The 19666-nt window shown below is 51.2% G+C and overlaps 1 protein-coding gene across 1 annotated transcript; it reads right to left on the bottom strand.

Annotated features, from left to right (window-relative positions):
- Positions 1–1802, bottom strand: mRpL2 (mitochondrial ribosomal protein L2). Its single transcript, XM_031991613.2, has 2 exons — positions 1334–1802; positions 1–742 (listed from the first exon to the last, which is right to left on the bottom strand). The coding sequence occupies exons 1-2, from the start codon at positions 1563–1565 to the stop codon at positions 54–56; spliced, it is 921 nt and encodes a 306-aa protein (XP_031847473.1). The 5' UTR covers positions 1566–1802; the 3' UTR covers positions 1–53.
- Between the last annotated feature and the right edge of the window lie 17864 nt (positions 1803–19666).

The following is a 19666-nucleotide window of genomic DNA, read 5'->3' as shown; positions in this document are numbered from 1 at the left end:
TAACAGTACAATAAAGGAACCATTTATTCTACATGCGTTCGCGTTTGTCTTCGCTAGTTCAGCTCCGAATTATTCAAAAGAAGTTTCTCCGATTGTTTTGGCGGGGCCGGAACACAAAGGACGTATTTGTTCTTCTTTTTCAGTTTCGGTCCAAACCTACCGGTTTTCTTTTTGAACAGACCGCTTCTAGGTCGATAGCCAAGCTCCCTCAATTTCTGAGCGCTACCAATTTTTATTGAACTGTGTTCAGTATTCGACAATCTGCCCACGGTTGCCATACATGCTTTGTTCAAGAGGAACAGTTTCTTGGTGGGCATTTTAAGAACGATAAGGTTGGGATCCTTCTCATCCCTTTTGACTATTACTGCGCTCGATCCTGCAGCGTGGATAAGGTTACCACCGATCCCTGGATATTTCTCCACGCAGTTAACTACTGTTCCAGCAGGCAGTGCTCCCAATGGATACGCATCTCCTTCGTTAGGTCTGACAGCGTTTCTAGGTATACCCATGTGAGTCCTGATTATATCACCCTCCTTCATGTTCTGTGTGGCAAGGATATACTTTAACTGCCGATCACTGCCAACCAGAGCTACAAAAGCTGTCCTACATCCGTCCTTAAATATGCGCAACACCTTCTCCTCCTTGGGTTTTTCGTTTAAGTCGGTCGGTCCCTCTCTTTTCCAATATATCCAATGGTATTTGTGCTTGATACCACCACCGTACCCCTTGACCACTACTCTTCCTGTTTTAGGGATAGAAGTAACACTCTTAATGCCTTATTATTAACTTAAGCTTACAATATAGGATCGCTTGAAATCTTGATGGATTTAGGGCTTTAACGGACTTCTGATTTCATTGTGCAAAGTCTTCTATGCTTGAGTAATATTAGATCACAGCATTTGATTACTTGAACGTAGAGAAACACATTTTTCAAAGTTTCAGTTAACAATGGGGTACTTTCTTGCACTTTAAATTTAATTTGTTACTCGGAATTCCATAGGAATTAAATATTGCCTTACTATAAAGTTAATGAATAATTTAAATAACTTATCGATCGTAAATATTCATTCCAAGTCAACGCGCAAATTTAAATTAATTATTTCAATGCTACTACTCCCGGCGTATTTTAAATCGACCAACGAAACGCTCGTTTTGCCGCGCTGTGGCGCTCTCATCGACACAGAATGCTGCGTCGCGTGCACACTTCGGAGATGAAAATTGGACAGTTTACGAATTGAAATTAATATCAGTGCTGTGTCGGATGGTGAGCAATTTTATCAAGTATACGGAAATGGTTGGGAATCGATGAAAGACAAGAGGACAGAATACGTACCCGTTACAGGATCCCTGCCTGCTAAGTTTGTAACCTCCAAAGGCTTAATCGTGTACTTATCCTCGAAATGAACAATTCTTCTGAAAGATTTACCGCCAACGCCTGGTTTAGGAAGTTTGATATACGTCCACTTATATCTTTTCGGCACATTGTAGGTCACTGCTGCGTTTACACCAAAGAAATCGACGATTTGATTAACACAAACACGACGGAACAATGACGCGGCAGACATTTTGATAAGGAGTGGTTCGACCGTTCTTACGAGTGTAACTAAAAGTATAAAATACTGCACTAATTATTATCGTACATCGCGACTGATTAGCGTAAGATCACTTGTTGCGTCTCTGTTAACCGGTGTTAGGTATTAACAATTAGGTACCCTGTTTTTAATTAATCTTTCACTGTTTACTGCTCAGCGGTAACAACGATCGAACAAACTGGCGGCGCCATCCATGGCAAACTGTTCGATTGACCCGTTGGTACCGATTTCCCTCGCGAGAGGCCTCCACCTACTTCAAAGAAAGAAACAGTAATTACAAAATTAAAATTTTAAGAGTATTTCTTCTTACTAGAAGCTTAAGACAGTTTGAATCTAGTAAACTATAATTTTAAGTTCGTCTATTGGTAATTCTTTGTTTATAAATTAAACAACTAATTCTAAGTTATAATGTACTGCTTCAGTGTCAAATAATTAATTATAGTCTACGGTTTCAGTACTGTTTATTAACAGTGCTTTGTTGATCACTTTTCATTCATAATTTTCTGGAAATGTAGAACGTGTTTACAGGATGTAGCGCATTCTAGCAGCAAACTGGGTTACTAAGTATCACAGATAGCGCCACGTAGTCTATTTTAGATCAGTATTAAGCAAAGTAAATGACAGAAATTAAAAGGGTTTCGTGAATATATGTTAAACAATTTAACAAACTCGCAGAATAATTCTTCATTATTAATAAGAATCTATGAGCGTTTTAGTCTACATACACCGTAGGGTAGTGTGCCATTTTACTCAAAAACGAATCCAACGTCCACAAAACTACCCTTACCAAACTGACATTCATTAAAATTAACCCTTCAATGCGCGTTCTTTTTATTTCAGAACCTACAGTTGGAAAGCAGTTTGAATCTCGAAATCGATCACAGATGTCCTCGAACATATCTTGGCGATCTTTAAAGTAGCTCGCGTTTGATAGTGCTCCACTTAGTATCGTTTTCAAGTCTCGCGCAGCGTTTTCTAAGCGAGCCAGTATCATCGGGCGCGTTGGGAGCGGCTCAACGTCGAGGAGACCGATATTCTCACCGATCAACGGGACCAACGATCGTTTCAATCGCCAGAACAGAATGCTCAAAGGCTGAAGCAATGTGAGAATCGAAGAATTCGTAAAATCGGACATCGGGAAACGGATGGCAAATGTGGAACGCGGGGAACGGGCGGCGCGAAACTCGTCAGGTACGTTGCCGGCGTCCATTATATTTATGCGAAAGATAAAACGCCGTTATCGGAAATCAATAAATTATTTTCCGTGCTGACGAGCAATGCACCGTCGTTTCACGCTAAATTTTCGCCGGCGCATAAATATAAAATGCATTATCACGCGCGCGCATCAAATCCATCCCCCCTGCAGCCCATCCGTCGCGCGAAAAATGCGTGGCGAGCCGTTAAACAACGGTGCGGATAAAATGGAACTTGGGCGGCTGCTTGCCGGAAGTTGCAGCATCAATCTCGCGGGCTGCAGTCGTTGTGCGAGAAATCTTGTAACCAGACAATTTCAGTATAATCCTCCCTGGTTTGCGCGTATTAATTCACTACGAAAGACGTTACTGTCGGATTCAATTATTCGACGCAATAGCTACTAAAATGTTTCACTCTATCTTCTCTGCTTGATTATTACTCAAATTAGGGTAGCATCTTTACAAAAGTAGCCTCGCAATTCGTGAAACGCGCGAGGCACTTTCACGGATTGATGGTTCCGCCGTTAACCCTTGGGCGGAGATAGAGTTAATGCATTACACTCTGCCGGATCCACATTAGTGCGAAGTAACGCCCGAATAATTAACGGCGCTTTCATTACCGCGTAGAAAATGAAAAGGAAAGTACAATAGTAGCTTCCGGCTAGAAACGCGGATGAACGAGCAGCCACTGTGACGGCGCTCAGCACTTAAGGGCCTAATTAAATCTCCGTAACTTCCGCGTTTATCTTGTTAAACGCCGCTGCGCGACACGGTTAATAATCTCCCGATAAAACTTCTCGTTCTGTCGTTCGATCGACTCAGCCGTTCGAACCGATACGCTCGACGTTCAGCGGCGCTATCGGCGAGTCGCCGGCTATCGTTGCCCGTTAAACGCGAAATTCCTCGAAATCGCTTAACACGATCCAGCGAAGTGTCGCCGGAAACGAAGAAGGTCGCGGCACTCCGCGTAGCATCCGGTTCCTCCGGATCACGCGAGCTAGAGAAAGACCGAGGCGGGGACCGAAGGTTGGCAGGGTGCGGATGACGATGAGGCACGCAGCCGAGGGGGGTGTGGAACGCTTAATTGGCCTGGGGTAATTATTTTATTAAGTGAGAAGATGGCGGATGGAATGCTAAGAGAGAGGAGCATGCTGGTGCGGTCTGCCGGGTAGGCCGGCGGTCGGGCGCGGGTGGGGGAAGAGGGCGGAAGGAGGGGCGAACAGTGGCGGCGGTAGCGGCGGCAGGTGACGGTGTGGAGAGCGTTTAAAATACCTACGTACCGCGGACGTGAATACCGCGTACTCGGTTTCGCCGTGTATGAGGTGTGCGCGGGAGGGCGTGAGGGACGTTGCCAGCGAGGAGGGGTGCGGAGGGTGAGCGTGGTCGCAACTTTCCAGCGTGTTCGCGTCGCACTCGTGTGCACGCGTGATTCTCTCTCGTCGCCGGGTATGTGTGCACGCGTTCGTTTGCGATCGCCGTTCCCACGAGCGAGAGGGATGAAGAAGCTCGCGGAGAGGGCATCTAGACGAGGGAAAGAGGAACGGAGAGGAACGGACGCGGGGGAGAGAGAAAGGCGAAAGGAAGGGAGAGAAGGCTGCTTGCGCGCGCGTTCAACGTTTCTCTGTTGGTCGCGAAGGAGGAACATCTATTACCCGGTACATAGGCCAGAGAGGCAGGGGGTGGAATCGTCGAGGGAGGGGTGCGGGCAAGAGTAGTCGAGCGGCAAATTGTCCGCCATCTTACCCACCTTATACCTTATCTCACACCCTCACCGTAACCACCCTTATCCCCCTTCCTCGACGGCCTCTCCTACAGCCGCTTCTTCTCATCCTCTCTCTCTCTCTCTCTCTCCCTCTCCCTCTCCCTCTTTCTTCTCCCTTCATCCCTCCGGTGGTTGTTCTTTGTTCCTCTCGGCCGTACCTACACCCACCATCCTCGAGCTTCACCCCTCGGCGAAACCTCTCCACCTTGCTCGCTTTCTCGTGACGCTCCCCGCCGCGCTGCCGCCTCGAAAGCTTTAGATTACCTACCCCTTATAAGCGCTCGTGTTGCCCATTTATTACCACGACTCTCGCGACTGCTACGAGACCGAGACCGCCGCCACCTACAACTCCCTTCTTTTTTCTTTCTTTTCCACCCTCCCCGTGGCGGCTCGCGTTTCTTCCTGCCCTCCTCCGTCCTCTTTCCGCGGCTGTTCTCGCCGAGCCAGGGGGTTGTTCGTTTATTTCCACGCTCACCTTACGTCACGCCGACCGGTTCCGGTTACACTTAACGCCCTGCCGGCGCGCGGTTACTAGCCGGCGAGCGAGCGACCGGTCCGTGTAACGCGATTAGGCGAATTTACAGGAGACGCGGCGCGTCGACGCGCGTTTCGCCGGTCGGGATAGGTGCCAGGGATATTTAAGTTCGCGCGCGAGCCTTCGTCTTCCCGTCCCGACGTCCCGGTGTCCGTACGCGCGGAAACTAGACGTCGCGATCCACCGTCGGCGGCATCCGAAGCGGTCCCCGGATCGCCGGCGGCCGAGGGAGGAAAAGTTTATCGGGTTGACGCGAGATTCCGGGATACTTCTCAATATTAGTCACGCGAGGAAAGTTCCGGACCGGCGAAAAAACGCCCGGAGGAGAGCCGGGGGGTTGGGGGACGGAAAAAAAGGCGGAACGACGGACGGTCTCGGTCGATGAAACGTTTCCGCGGGGACGAGTTGCGGATGAACTGCGCGCGTAGGAAGAGAAAGGCCGTCGGGGCTGCGGGGCGGGAGCGGGACACGGTGTCGGTGAAAAATAAAAGGCGGAACGTTCCAGGGATGGAAAAAAATGAACGGAAGAAAAAGAAGGAAAGGGAACGAGTTGAAACCAGTTGGGAGGTTGGGCGAGCGAGCAAGCGAGCGAGCGGGGGTTGAAAAGTGCGACGCGGAGATGGCATTTCGCATCGTAAAGTTTTGCAAGCGACCGCGGAACGGAGACAGTGGCTTGGCCAGCTAGGGGGCGGGGGTGGGACGAGCTGATAGAGCGCGGAGGCTAGAGGAGAACCAGCGAATAGAGAAACGAGCACGATAAAGAGGGAAGCTCTGTTGACGGGTGGTTGCCTCGGACCTGTTCTCGTTCGTTTCCTCTCAATTCGTCGGGCACAGGAAGAGCCGTGCCGCTTCGTAGGAGCCTCGAGGAGGCGGCGGGCGGCCGGGGGCGCAGAGAAATCGAGTTTGATCGAGGGATGAGTGAAGAGAGAGGACGCGCGAGGGGTAGGCGGCGGTGGAACGTGCAGAGAGAGAATAGACGGAGAAAGAGAAAGCGACCGGTAGGTAGCAGGTTCGGTGTAGGGAGGGGTTGCTGGTATCGTGCCGAACGATGATGGTGTAGCAGGCACGTTGCGGACGGGAAAGAAAGAGAGAAACCGGCGCGGCGAGCGAGAGAGGAAGACGGGGGAGGAGAGACAGAGAACAGAAGAACGGTAGGATGAGAGGATTGCCACGAGGAGGTGAGGAGTCAGGAGGATGCGGTCGAAGGAGGGTGCAAATAATAACAATAATCATATTTCCCGGCAACATGGCCGCTGAAAGAGGGTGGCCGCGCAGCTCGGTGTACGCGTTGGAGGGAAACGCTGGTAGGGAGGATGAGGCAGAGCCAGGCAGCCAGGGAGGGTTATCATAATATTACAAACCACCGCCGCAGGGATGTATCTATACAAACCCTCGCCCTCGACGTTCGTCCACCATCCCTCTGCCTCTTTCTCTTTCCTCCTACCGCCGGGTACGTATCTTCCGCTCATCCAACCCCTTCTCCTACCCTCTTTCCTCTTCGTCCGCCGTCCCTCCGTTCCGCTCGGCCTCACGGAGGATCCGCGTACACGGGGCCAGAGCTAAGAGCCCGCGCGCGATTCGCGCGAATCCTCGCATCCGGCAATTGTCGCGTTATACACCTTCACACCCCACCCACGGAGCCAGCCCTCCCGCTACGCCGCCGTTTGTATCAGCTCGTTCTCCGCAACCGCCGCCCCCGCGCATCTCGACCCCCGTCGTTCCATGAATACGATCCCTGTAGAAAATGTACATCCGCGACATGATCAGGCTTTAGTTTCCACGCCCAGCGCGCTGGCACCGCCGGAGATATTCGTTTGACGGAACACGTCCGCAACCCCCTGGCCGCCCCCTCCTCCCCCCGTTCCCAGCTACGCTGCGACGGTGTACAAACGACACGCTCAAGAAAAATAATTACCTATAAATCCGGCGTCACGGATTTTTACGCTGTTCGCCCGTTATTCACCGCTCGCTTTTCGCATACGCGATCCCCTTTTCTATGCACCCTATCGTTCGACTTGATCGCGCAGCGTATTTCGCCGCCGATCGTCTAACCGGGCCACCGAATCAGCGATCCGCCGGGTTTCCACATTTCCTGCTCTATTTTCCGATCGGTTCCGCAGCGAATTTTAAACAGTCTTCCCGGCGTGTTTGCAACCGAACTTTTTTCCCGGTGCCGGGCAAGTTCGAATGTAAAAGTTTGCTTGGCTGGAAATTTCGCGGCTGGCCTTCCGCTTTTTTTTTCATTCCCTCGTCCGTTTTCCGAACGGTCGGCGAAGTTGGGGTCTCGGGGGCGGATCGTTCGGTTCCTGCGCCGCGCGAGCGACCTTCGCGAGCGTGTTTCGTGGGGCGGCGTACGAACATCTTCGCGGTAGACGGACTGTCTGCGGAAGGAAGCGGTCGACTTAATTTCATCCAGATGTTCGGGGAACGGCTCGAACGGTTCGTTGACTTTTCCGCGGGCCGGCGTCCCCGTCGTCGCACCCTTTTTTAATGGCTTCCTAGATGTCCTCGCCGACGGAGCCGAGGACGCGCTCGCGTACCGTGCCCGGCGGACAAAATGCCGGCCGTGTTCTCTGCAGGATTATTTTGTACGCGCTGGCGCTGGCGCGGGCGGGCCGGGGGTGGGCTCGCGACACCAACGACAGAGGCAGCGGCAGCCAGCAGCCAGATACAAGGGACTTCCGAGCGGAAAACTAGGTGTTGCGAAGTAATTTTGCTCCGCGCGCGCGTGAGCCTCTGTGCGATACGCCCGCTCATTCAGCGATAATTACGTCATTTACCGGCTACGGCGCCGCTCGACTGCGCCGCGTTACGGAAATTACGAGTCTCGTGTGCGGCAATATTATTCTAATTATGAAACTCGCCGTTTCAAATTGCGGAAGTAACGCTCTATTTATGCCTGCTACGCGACCCGCGATGGGAATACGTAAATCGGCGGGATTGCACGGCATAATTTGCCGCCGGTGATAATTCCGACGATAATGCACGGATCGACGGTCCTCCGTCTTTGCGGATCGTCGCGACGTCGGTCTGATATTCATCTTCAGATCCGGATTATCGTTTCATACACTCGCGGAATTGCTTCTTTAAAACGTGGTAATATTTAATTAAAAACCACGAGATTCGAAAGCTTCAAGATAAGCTAAGAAATACTTCCATTAGAAATCTTCCTCCCGTACTTGGAAAATAACGACTCGGATTTAAAAGACAGATGTCATCATCAAACAGAATAAGTACTAAACACGTCACCATAGAAGTATCACAAGCAAACAGTTGCATCCAACCTCCTCAAAGCTCAATCTTCCCAAGATCCAGCTGACGCCTCTTTCCAAGCAACACACGAATATTCGAAACACGATTTAAAAATCAGCTTACGAATTTCACTGCGCCATGCCAAAGTTACTCCGTCCCGATACACTTCCCTCGGCAAACATCTCGCGCAACCGCTCATTCGATCGAGTTCACCGCGATCATTCCGTCCCGACGTTCCCCAAACGTCGCCTCCGCCGCGTGCTAACTTTCCCGTCCATCCGTCCGTCCGCCCTCCCGCCTCGCCCCGGGGCCCGCCTCATTCTAATAGATAATTAATCCACGGAGCCCGTGGCGCGCACGTTAGGCGTCCACCCGAGCCTATCCGATTATCGAATGCATTAAAGTCGAACGCATCCCGCCGACGCGCGGGCGAACGCTTAACTTCGCGTTAAGAAGATTAAGGGGGTGTCAGAGTCGAAGGTGTATACGCGGCCGGGTAAAGCCGAATCGGAGCCGTACACACGTAAAATTGGTAAAAGCCGTCTGGCTGGATGGATGGATCGCGAGGCGGCGACGAGCTAGCCGGCCCCGATCCCAGGCCGACAAACGACCTCCCAGGAAAAAGGAGAGGATCCCGGTATTATAGATCCTGAAGTAGCAGTACCGCGAGCACGTCGGTCTGATGGGTAGTCGCCGAGGTGGGGCAGGACGGAGGGGGCGAGGAATGGTAGGTCGAGACCGAGGATCGGCCCCCGGGTAAGAGCGGCGAGATCGGAGGAGGCATGAAGGGGGAAAGGAAGCACTTAAAGAATTATCCGAACTCGCAGGAGGGATGGGATTCCTCGCAAGCATGTGCAGCCTTTCCCAGGCCAACACCTAATACCTACTAATACCGTGCCGTGTATCTATCTACCCTTTTACCGCTCTGACGCGAGTCCTACGAGGCCAGGACTACGGAAAGAGTAAGTAGGGTCGTGTTTATAAGTGGATACCTACGTAGTGGCGGGCTGCGGAGCAACCCCGCCGACCGAAAAGGTCGCAACCCCCTAACTCACCCCCGGTGAGTCCTAGACCATTCCGGATAGGGGATGCGTCTTTTTCGTGGCGCATCGCGGCTGGTCAACGATCAAAAACACTTTTCGGTGTCTTTAGCTTCGCTTCGATGTCTTGCGGGTGGCCTTCTTCGAGTTTCTGAGATCGTAGACGCTGGAGGTTTGGTGACTGTGTTTTTAGATGTTCCTTGGTGATGATGGGTTGGACGATTTAGGGGACTTGATTATATGTGAAACAGATTGCCTTCGTTTTGCTTTTTTCTAGGTTGGTATATCTTCTTGAGGAGTGTAAATGATCGGAGATGTTTGTTCAGTATACGAGATCAATCTCTAGATCAACTGCTAATTAGTGTCTGTTCCACCCTCCGATTTTCAAGAGACGTTAGCTCCGAAATATCAACGTTGCCTGCCTGTTTCACTACCACTGAACCTTCTTCCAAACTTCTGTTTACCTTTCTTCACCAGCACACCGTAAATAAAAAACTGTCTAAGACACCCGTCCGACGTTCGAATCGAACAGCCAGCTGAACGATCAGCGAAGTCCTCCGATTCTTCCCTCGCGTCTCGCCTAGCGCTTCTCGAACCTCCAGCTCCTCCGCCTCCGAGACAGGCCCGTCGATACGGAGCACGGCTCCGCAGTCTCCCCGTCGAAGAGCCGAAGCATTTAGAGAACTATGCAATTCAAATCGGGACGCGACAGAGCCCTCCCCCTCCCCGAGCCCTCCTTTTTCTCCTCGAGGCATTACTCCGGCTCGTTTGCATTTACTCCGAGCAGCGCCCTTAAACTCCGCCACCTGACTCCTCCAATAATTCTCCCGGCCTCGCGACGCGTCCAACGGCCTCCTAATTTCCCGATTTCCCCCGGTCGTCGATCAGCGACGCCCTACCGCGACCTTCCTCGGGCGCACATGTCATCCTCTCGGAAATCCCGGGGCCTCGCCCATCGTAGACTGCGAGTCTAGCCCCGCCGTCGCAGGCTGGCCCTTAATTGTCCGACTTTTTCCCGGTATTCCCGGTGCTCCCTCCGTAGCCGAATCTTTTCGGTAGCCGCGCGACGGCGGAGGGACGTCGACTCGACGCACGTGTTCCCAAACGCATTCTCCGACAAATTGACTTCAGACCTCGACGCGCTCCGCGGCAACCCGTCTCCGCCCCGCGCCGCTGTCGAGCGGCCATCTCGCCGCGCGACGTGTCGTGGTGTCCTCTGAAAACGATCCTCTTTCCCGTCTCCCGGCTCGGTGATCCCGACCCACCGACGACGACGCCTTTATTATTAGCCACGGCGAAGCTAGTTAACCGAGTTAGTTAAGTGAGAATTATTATTTAGCTGTCCCGTACCGTTCCCCACGCCCCCCGGCCGCGTCTTCTCGTCCTCTTGGGCTGAATGGAGCACCGAAACCTCGTGCCGAGGCACTTCTAACCGGGTGAATGCCGCGTAGTGTAAAGCGTACCACGAGATCGTCCTCTTTCTCTCTCCCTCTCTCTCTTTCTCTCGCTCCCGGTCCGGTCGTCTCCCTCTTCGGCTCATCTTTTTGTCGCTCGCCGTCTCTCTCGTCCCACGATCTTCCCACTCGTCGACGCGGTTGTCGTCGCCGCTCCGTCTTCTCCACTCGGCGTCTTATTTGTCCAGGAGGGCCGAGGTGTCGAGCACTTTACGATTTCCGACTACTTTTCCATGCCGTTTCTTTCGCGCGACCCACGCCACCGTGTCCAACCCCCGCCGCTGCCCCCGGCCCGAACGACCGGCGGGGTATCAGCTGCTCGACGAGCAGACGATTCCTCGCCGTGCCACCGGTGAATATTTAGGGAGACCGAATTGTTATTGTATCCTATTTTCGTGGAGCGCGCCGGCTGAACCGTTCCCCGCGTTGTCGTGCTCGTTCATTACGCCGACGACAAACACGGGGATTCTTAATCGAGTACCTGGTTCTCTACGGTCGTCGTTTCTCGATGATTAACCGGGGACGCGCTCGCGGGGGCCGCTCTGATTGAGAGCGCGGAAATTGATCCTTGTCGGAATCGATGAGTTGTTCAACGTAGAAAATGGCTGGAACGAAACGACAGCGGCGGATAGGGGAGAATAAAGAATGCTTAACTTTATTGAACTCTGTTAGAGAGACAGTGATCACACTGATCGAAAGTGCATTGATACGAACGCGCTATAGACTCCATTGTCCATCTTCAATCTTCCATTTCCAATCCTCTTGAACTGAGCAAAATCTTCTCTAGAGTCAACTTCCCAAAATCATTCCACCGAAACCTACACCCACGCAGGAACCTTTCTACCCGCAAACACAAAAATCCAGAGTCCACTGGCATCATAAACCGTAAATCGGCTGTGACTCCTAAATCAAAGAGTTAACACGGTTTCAGTGACTCGGACTGATCGTAACCTGGAACCCGGTGGATATAAAATCCGCGCCGGTCAGGGTTCATCGGAGATCACCCCGAATATACGCGGATAAGTCGGCACCGGGGAATCCAGTAGGATTCCGAGCTTTCTGGAACGTTGGACCCGGCTCCTATTGGAGATAGGTCGAGTGGGCGAATTCGACAGGGAACGGGTAGGAAGGAAATCGAGGCGGAAGCAGTCGATGCTCTTATCTCTCTACGACTACGTCGTAACGATTACTCGGCCCTCTCTCTGCGTGTATAGGTGCGCAGCGTGACGCCGTCGCCGCGAGTTTCTCCGGGGCCAAGGGTCAAGACGCGTTCGGGCCTGGTTTAAGAGATATTTCGTTGCCCGCCGCCCGGAACCCCGCTCCCCGGCGACTGCCTCTTAATTAGCTCTTAAGCGAAAGGCAATTTGCGTCGCGGATACCGCGGCGCGCAAACCTCTCGCTGCTGTGGCGTTTTAAACGTTTACGTCGAAGTTCGCGCCGCGTAACCGGTCCTCGTTAACCGAGGAATCCGTAACCTTTCGATCCGCCGTTCGTGAACCCTCTCTCTTTCCCGTTTCCTCGTCGCGAGGACACGGCTCCAGCCGCTGAAAGAAGCCGCGCGACTTTGTCGATTCCGCGCGGGGGTGGCTCGTAATTGAGCCCTCCCGGGAGGAAGACGCCGCGCGGATCGGACGTGGGCGTGCTGTAACTGCGCTTATCGAGCTCGACGCCGCTCGTGCTGGAAAACGTGGAAATTAACGTCTGAACGTCTCTTCTTCTTGGCTCGCTAATTGCCACGCCGCCGCCGTCCGCCGGGTTTCTTGGAAGATAATCCCTTTAGCGCGGTCGGTGTACCCACGGTTGCGAGCGGGATTGTTGGAACGCGTTATCCAGGTGTGAAGCGTTTTCCGTGGTTACTGCTCTCGGATCTCCGTCATTATAAGCAGGATCTCGAATTAAGGAAAGATTACTTCATTCGTGCTTCGGTAGCTCGTAAGGTCTCTTTTTATGTAGAAACCTTCACGTTTCAAGTAACACGTTATAATCCGAATGTAACGATTTTCCGAAAACAGATTCGACATCTTTCGACGGAAAATTTAACTACCCTCTAACAAAACTCCACCCCGCGTTCCGGGAACAAATAACAAGCCAAGGAACACCTATCCACCCCTGTAATCATCGGCGATCAGTTCCAACTCGGCGCCATGTATCAAGGAACAAGGGGGTTGGTTCGACGACGGTTTCTATGGCGAGCGTCGGGAAGGGGTGGGCAGAGCCCTGTCGAATTCCGGGCGCGAATAAAAGCCCGGGGAACAGAGTAGCGAGAAGTGGGCGCGGATAAATTACCGTGCGAGATTGTCTGGAATGAAAACAGGCAATAAAGATATCGCCCGGTCTGGTGGGGGTCGAGGACGCACGGGGATGGCGTCGGATTCAACGGACCCGACCGCCGGGGGAGAAGGGGGGACGACGCGGGACGCGGAAAGAAAATTTTCGCATTCATACGGAACGTCGTTGCGATAAAAAAATTCGTGCTCTGGGCAGGTTCGCCGGGCGCGATGATGCGAGCGGAGGCGCGGCCGTAGAGCGAGGCTCATATCGTATTAATAGGCAATCCGGACAGCCGAGGGGTGTCATAAACTCGAACCCCTAATACTCGCCTAAACTACCCCGGTTAAATAATGGAATCCCTATTCCCAGCCGCGCCGCCTCCTCCGCGTTCCTCGCCAACGCTATTTCCCTCGTTCCTCACCTACTACAGGAGCGGCCGCGGAGGAGGGGGCGGCAGCTTTGTGTTTCCCCCGTTGCGGCTTCCGGCCGGGCCCGACGAGAATATCCGCGCGCGAACGAGACGCATCGCGTCGCCGGCGATCATCGTCGACACGCAAATTAGTCGCCGATGCTCCATTTGCGCGCGTACACTCCGTTCGATGTCGTTGACTTTGCAATTTCGGGGAAGGTCCTTTATGCTGTTCAGCTTTTGTTTTTCGAGGGAAGTGCTCGGGATTGGAGGTTTATCTTGGTTTTACGTTGACTCGGATATTCGATCCGATGGTTTAATTGTTCCGTGGTTTCGTTCGAGAATATATGGATCGTCTGGGAGGTTTGGGAAGATGTATCGTTTTCAGGGGAATAATTTTCGGCGTGATTTTCGTCTTAGAACTCTCGTGTTATGGGGATCGGCAGGAGATGCTTGGGATTTTGATCTCGGATGAATTGTTCAGGTGTTATGAATATTTTATTTGTTTTATTAAAGAGGAAGTGCCGGAGCAGTGTCGGACGTATTCGAACGTTTTTATTGGGGTATTTAGGAACGAGTGTTTGAAGAGGAACCAAGCTGATTGTAGTTTGAAGCAATTATAGTAATTGTGTGGAGTAGCGAGGGAACGGAACATGTGGTGTCTTCGTATCTGTTCGAGAGAGAGAGTCCTCCGTGTTGATATTTACAGTTAATGAGGAGTGAGACTCCGGTCGTGGAGTGTCTTCGGATGCAGAAGGAACGGGGCGAATATGAGGATAACTTCTCGAAGGGGGAGAATGTACGGAGCATAAATAGGATCAAAGAAAAAATGAGTTGTCGTATCGAGTATTTTATTAGGTACTACGCAACGCGCAAACTTTATTGAATTTATTATTTATAATTACTTATCGACTGCAGTTTATTATTGGAATTTACATCGCGTAAACGCTGGAGTTATTTTATAATTAACTGACGTAAATCTGAGTGGTACACATCTAAATCTATAGTTTAGTTACTAAAATATAAAGATGATTAGATACAATTTATTTAGAAATTTCCATCAAAACTGCTGAAATATATACGGCGCACGTATACAATATTTAGACAAACGTCCTCTGTCACTTTTATCCAAGTTCGGAGCCATTTAGTGAACCTCAGATAATATACAATACCGGTGCTGTCAGGAGGAGCAATTATTAACAGTGAGGGTGGAGTTTATGACTCCGAGGGAAACTATGAGAGAGGGGATTGGAGACCTGGAACTTCAGAATATGAATCTTCACCTGTAACAGAGACGCAAGCCCCGAAATTCCGAGGCTCAAGTAATCCGAGTTCCAACCAGTAAAAAAACCTCCGAACAAGAAACTCAATTCTAACAAAAATCTTCAAAATCCTTCAAATTGTTCACTAAAAGAAAAGTAAACTCAGATCTGAGAAAACCTTTTCTTCGCCATTTACAGCGAACCACCCCTTAGTACTAGAACTACCAAACATTTAATACTCTAATCCTTATAAAAATTGATATATCGGTTCCTTATCCATTATATTCAACTAAAGCTATTGTTGCAATCATTCCGAGTATCCGAGAAACTCTCAGTAACTGCGAAATAAAACCGAACATCGTTCCGACGATTGCGGTATCCGCAGCTCAGTTTAACCTCAGAACGAAACGAGCTAACTCAGAGAGTGTTCTAATTCCACGCGGCGGCCAATGATACATCCTAATAAACGCCGTCTGAGGTCTCGAACCCCCCGGAATCGAGTCCTAAGCAACCGTGTCCTAATGCGATGAGCGCGTTAACAAATGCCCCCGGAATTTACAACGTATTAGCGGAGCGATTCGGCGCGGCTAAACCGTGGCGCGGTCCGAGGGCCAGCGAGCGTCGTCCCCACGCCGGGATCAACCCCCCGGGGTCCCCGGCACCCTCCGGCGAGTCGATCGCCGATCGTTTTCTAATTTGCCGAGCAAACACTCGCGCCGAAACCGAATAGGTTAGCGGGCACAATCGCGGGGCCGCGGAGAGGCTCGCCTCGGCACACTCGCACAACAGTGGCTGCGGGGGGTGGGTTTGCCGAAAGAGAGAGGAAACCTATCCCGGCGAGCCGAGGGGACACTGAAAACAGACGGAAAGAGGAAACTACACGGCGAAGTAAGTACCGTCTAACTCACCCCCTGCGACCCCCTCGTTTTCACGCATCTGCGAGGGTAAGTCTTTGCCCCCGGTCCAAACGCGAGCGCACTGCTGCGAGCAAGTGTTTGGGCACTTGTGATTTTATCGAAACGTTCGTGTCTTTATTGTTTGGCGATATTATTGCGTGCTATTAATGTCCTCGGTGTGATTAATGTCATAGCATCGAAGCGTTCTGCTTTGGTCGTTGCATAATGAAGATAAAGATCTTTATCATTACACAGAAGGTAACTCGTTTATTATCCTTAATACTATTAGAATTATTCATAACTTCTATTACCTAGTTTAATCAGTCTACTACCCTTAGAATTCGCGTTTCATGTAACACTCCCACAAAGTCAAACGGTATTAACGATTCGTCTCACAGCTCATACGTTATCTCTCCTTACATTACCATTTTCATTCAACTTTCTCAATCGTCCTCAAGGTATTCAGAAGCTCCAGTAACCGGTGACCACAGTCTAGTATTATTCCATCACAACGTCCTCAAATTAGCAACGTCCAAAGCTCCAGTATTAAACCGAGAGCGCCTCGGCAGGGGTCAGTTTCCTCCGCCTCGTATCCGGCGACGCGAAAGTATCCGAATAGGTACTTCCACACGAGCGTACGCGTGGCGAGCGAACGATTTCGGTGCCCCTCCACCCGGAAGACGATCGTGTGTGCCCTACGCTGCCGAGGGTTCGCAGGAACAGGTCGACGTACGACGTCGTCTGCGTCCCCGGCTCGCGGCGTCGTTGACGTCGATGTGTACGCGCGGCGGGTACAAGCCCCACTGCACCCGGGGTAACAGAAGGCAGATCTCTCCCGGGAGACTCGACGCTTGTTTGCGCTGCTTATCATCAGTTCCCATTAATATTAAACCGCATTCAACGAACGAAGCCCCCGGCCCCCACGGCGGTCCGCCGATGTGTACATAGGTATAGCCCCGCCGACGCGCGCGCCGCCGTACGTACATACGTACCGCGGCCGAGTTTACATATATTAAACGCAAACCATCCCCTTTCTCGCCGTCTGACCCACCCCCGGACCCCGACGCGGCCGCCCATCGCCGGCGTCCGTGAAATCGCGGTGTCCTCGCTTGTGTTGCACCTGGCGTCTACGTGGAGCCGGACTTTAGCGTGTTAACACTTTATATATTGGACACCCATTAATAGGCCTTTCAGCGACTTATGGTCTTCCGTTGAGTGGCCCGTTAATTGCCGTTGGAGACGGGAAGCGGCGGTTCATCGACTTGCTGATTTCAGATCGCGATTGTCATACTAGGAGTTCGGTTCTATTTGGAACGAAAGGTAGTTTGTGTAGATTATTTGATACCTTGAGGAAATCAGTTTGATTAACCCCTTGGCTTTATTTCTTTCTCAACTCTGATCAATACGGCTACTTTGTCGTTAAGAATCTATTGGAAAGAGGAAAATTCTAAGCATATGTTATGCCTATATTTCCTTTTAAGTATAACAGTTGAAAATCACCGCAAGGAGTTAACGTGAGAGAGGGGAGAGAATTATTTTAGTTACAAATTGCTTCGCTGAATCTTCTTTGGTGTTCCTTTCATTTTAATATCGAGGCATTCATACTGAAATTTCTAATATTAGTGGTACTTATCAATTATCGATGACTTCACGGGATTATTTATAGACGATTGCAGCACGAGAACCGTCGAGCTATTCACCCGTCGAGCAATTAACGTTCCTTTTCTTCGAGTCATCAATATTTATCGCCGCCATCGATGAAAATACGATACCGTCGCGTATGAAAACTCGGTAAATTCGCGTGTCAGCGAGTTAATCGCGCGCGAGTATGAAACGCTGACTATTACCGGGACGCTCTGGCCCCGATAGCGATTCGACGCCGCGAATCGGCGCCGTCCGCGGGGAAAGCCGCGCGTTACGAACGATCGAGCCACGAAATTGGAGGGAACAGGGGGTGAGTCGGTGGGCACACGCGCGCGGCGCATCGGCTGCGTGTGCCCGTCGCCCGCGGGCTGCGCGCGGTGCTCAATTTTCACCCTTTGTTTAATCGCTGGCTACGGAGTCGACTACATTAATTTAATACCCACGCGCCGTACCCTTCCAACGAGCCCCCCTCCACGCTGGCGCGCGTCCCTCGGTTGGATGAAGGGAGACTGTCTTATGTACCAAGGGGCGCGGAGGGTAACGCTCACTGACTACTGACTGACTGGCTAGCTCCGAGCGTTTTCCGCCGCGCGAGGCACCTGTTCGACCCTTTGTGGTTCGACGCTCGATGATTTGATGGGGCCTGCGAAATGAGGAAGAGGGTTTGGGGTGGTTTCCGTTGAGATCGAGGATCGTTCTGTTTTTCGAGGTTTTTCGGGACTTCGCGTAGTTGAGTTGTGTTTGTGAATCGGTGATTTAATGGGGGTTGTTAGACGAGGAAGGAGATCTGGGGGTGGTTTTTGTAGAAACTGAGGATTGTACTGTTTTCCTTTGGGTTTCTGGCAATTTCTTTTGATCCAGTTGTGTTTGTGGTTTGACATTCGATGAGTTGATGGGGGTTGCGAGATGAGGAGCTTGGTTTTGAGAAGATTGAACGATGATTTCTATCGGAGATGTGTTTGTTGATGAATATTTGATAGTAATTTTCAAGGAATAAAGGATAATCATGGCTCGAGAATACACTCTGCCAGAGGAACGAGACATTGCACAGCCTCTATAAGTTGTGGCTCCGAGAAACTTTCCTTTTTACTCTCATTAAACACGATCCCATTGGAAAACCACAAACCCACAGAGTTAGCCTAACGAATAATCCGATTTCCCGTAGAAAAATACCACCGTCAATCTTCTAAGGATCGTAATAACGTTTAAAAAGGCATTCACAAAATTGATTCCGCCAGCACGCGGGCAAGACACGGTCGGAACTCCGCTTCCAATATAATCTTAATAATTAGACATTCCATTTCCATTAAATCGCCGATCCCCGCGACCGACAACAATTTCCGGCGGACTTTTTTCCGGGCGCGCCGTCATCCCGGGCTGCCATTTTGCCAGCCGTGGTATTCCACGCAGGCTCGTTCGACGCCAATTTCCCATCCGAGAAATTAATTTTCAAGCAATTATCGGCGACGATGGATTCCGGCCGTGCGGTAAAAAGAAGAAGAGTGACACTGCGAGGCAGATAGAACTAACGAGAGAAAGAAAGACAGAGATACACACAGAGAGAGAGAGAGAGAGTTAGAGCGAACCGGTCGCCCCGATCGCGTCTAAAATAAGACGAGTCATCTGCTGCGGAATCTGTGCTCTGAAACGCGTAATAGAAACCGAGAGGGCTGGGGAGGGTCGGACGTCTCAGTCGTCAGCAACAGTGGGCGGAACTGCGATCGCTTAGAGGCCAAAGGACGATTCAATTAGAATCGACCAGAGCAATCCTGTACTCCAACTGCTCCCATTGACCGTCCTCTGTCCTTGTCTCTCCCTTTCTCTCTCTATCTCTGTCGTTCTCTCCCCTTCTCCATTCCTCTTCCCTCTCCCTCCCTCCCTCTCTCCCTCTCACTCTGTAACCGTACCATGTTACTCTATTCGATCGACCTTCCAGCCTCTCTCTCGCCGCGATTAAAACGTTGCCAGAGATTTGCAGCCGGAAAAAAGCTGCGGATAATGACGGGAACACAGAGGAGCAACGTGTCCCGGAAATCACCGAAAAATTCGAGGCTCGCAGAGAGCCGATCAATAATTAAGAATCGATCCGTCCCTAGTTGGAACGTACCTATTAGGGTGTCGACGGGTTTCCGTCGCTAATTCCGGAGGACATTGGAACAGGAATGGATTATTGCTCTCCTTTAACAATTGTTCGATCGAAACGTCGCCTACTCGCGATCTGCAGTCTGTCTCATTTCGCTGGAAGTGTAGGGCTGTCGTTAACGAATTGCATTACCTTATGTAACACGGTGTCTTATGTAAGAGAATATCGGTTCACTTCGATTCCTTCTACGGAGAAATTCTACTGTTTCCTTTT

This window comes from Nomia melanderi, chromosome 13 (assembly GCF_051020985.1).
Source record: "Nomia melanderi isolate GNS246 chromosome 13, iyNomMela1, whole genome shotgun sequence".
Classification (NCBI taxonomy): domain Eukaryota; kingdom Metazoa; phylum Arthropoda; class Insecta; order Hymenoptera; family Halictidae; genus Nomia; species Nomia melanderi.
This window is presented reverse-complemented; position numbering and strand designations above follow the sequence as displayed.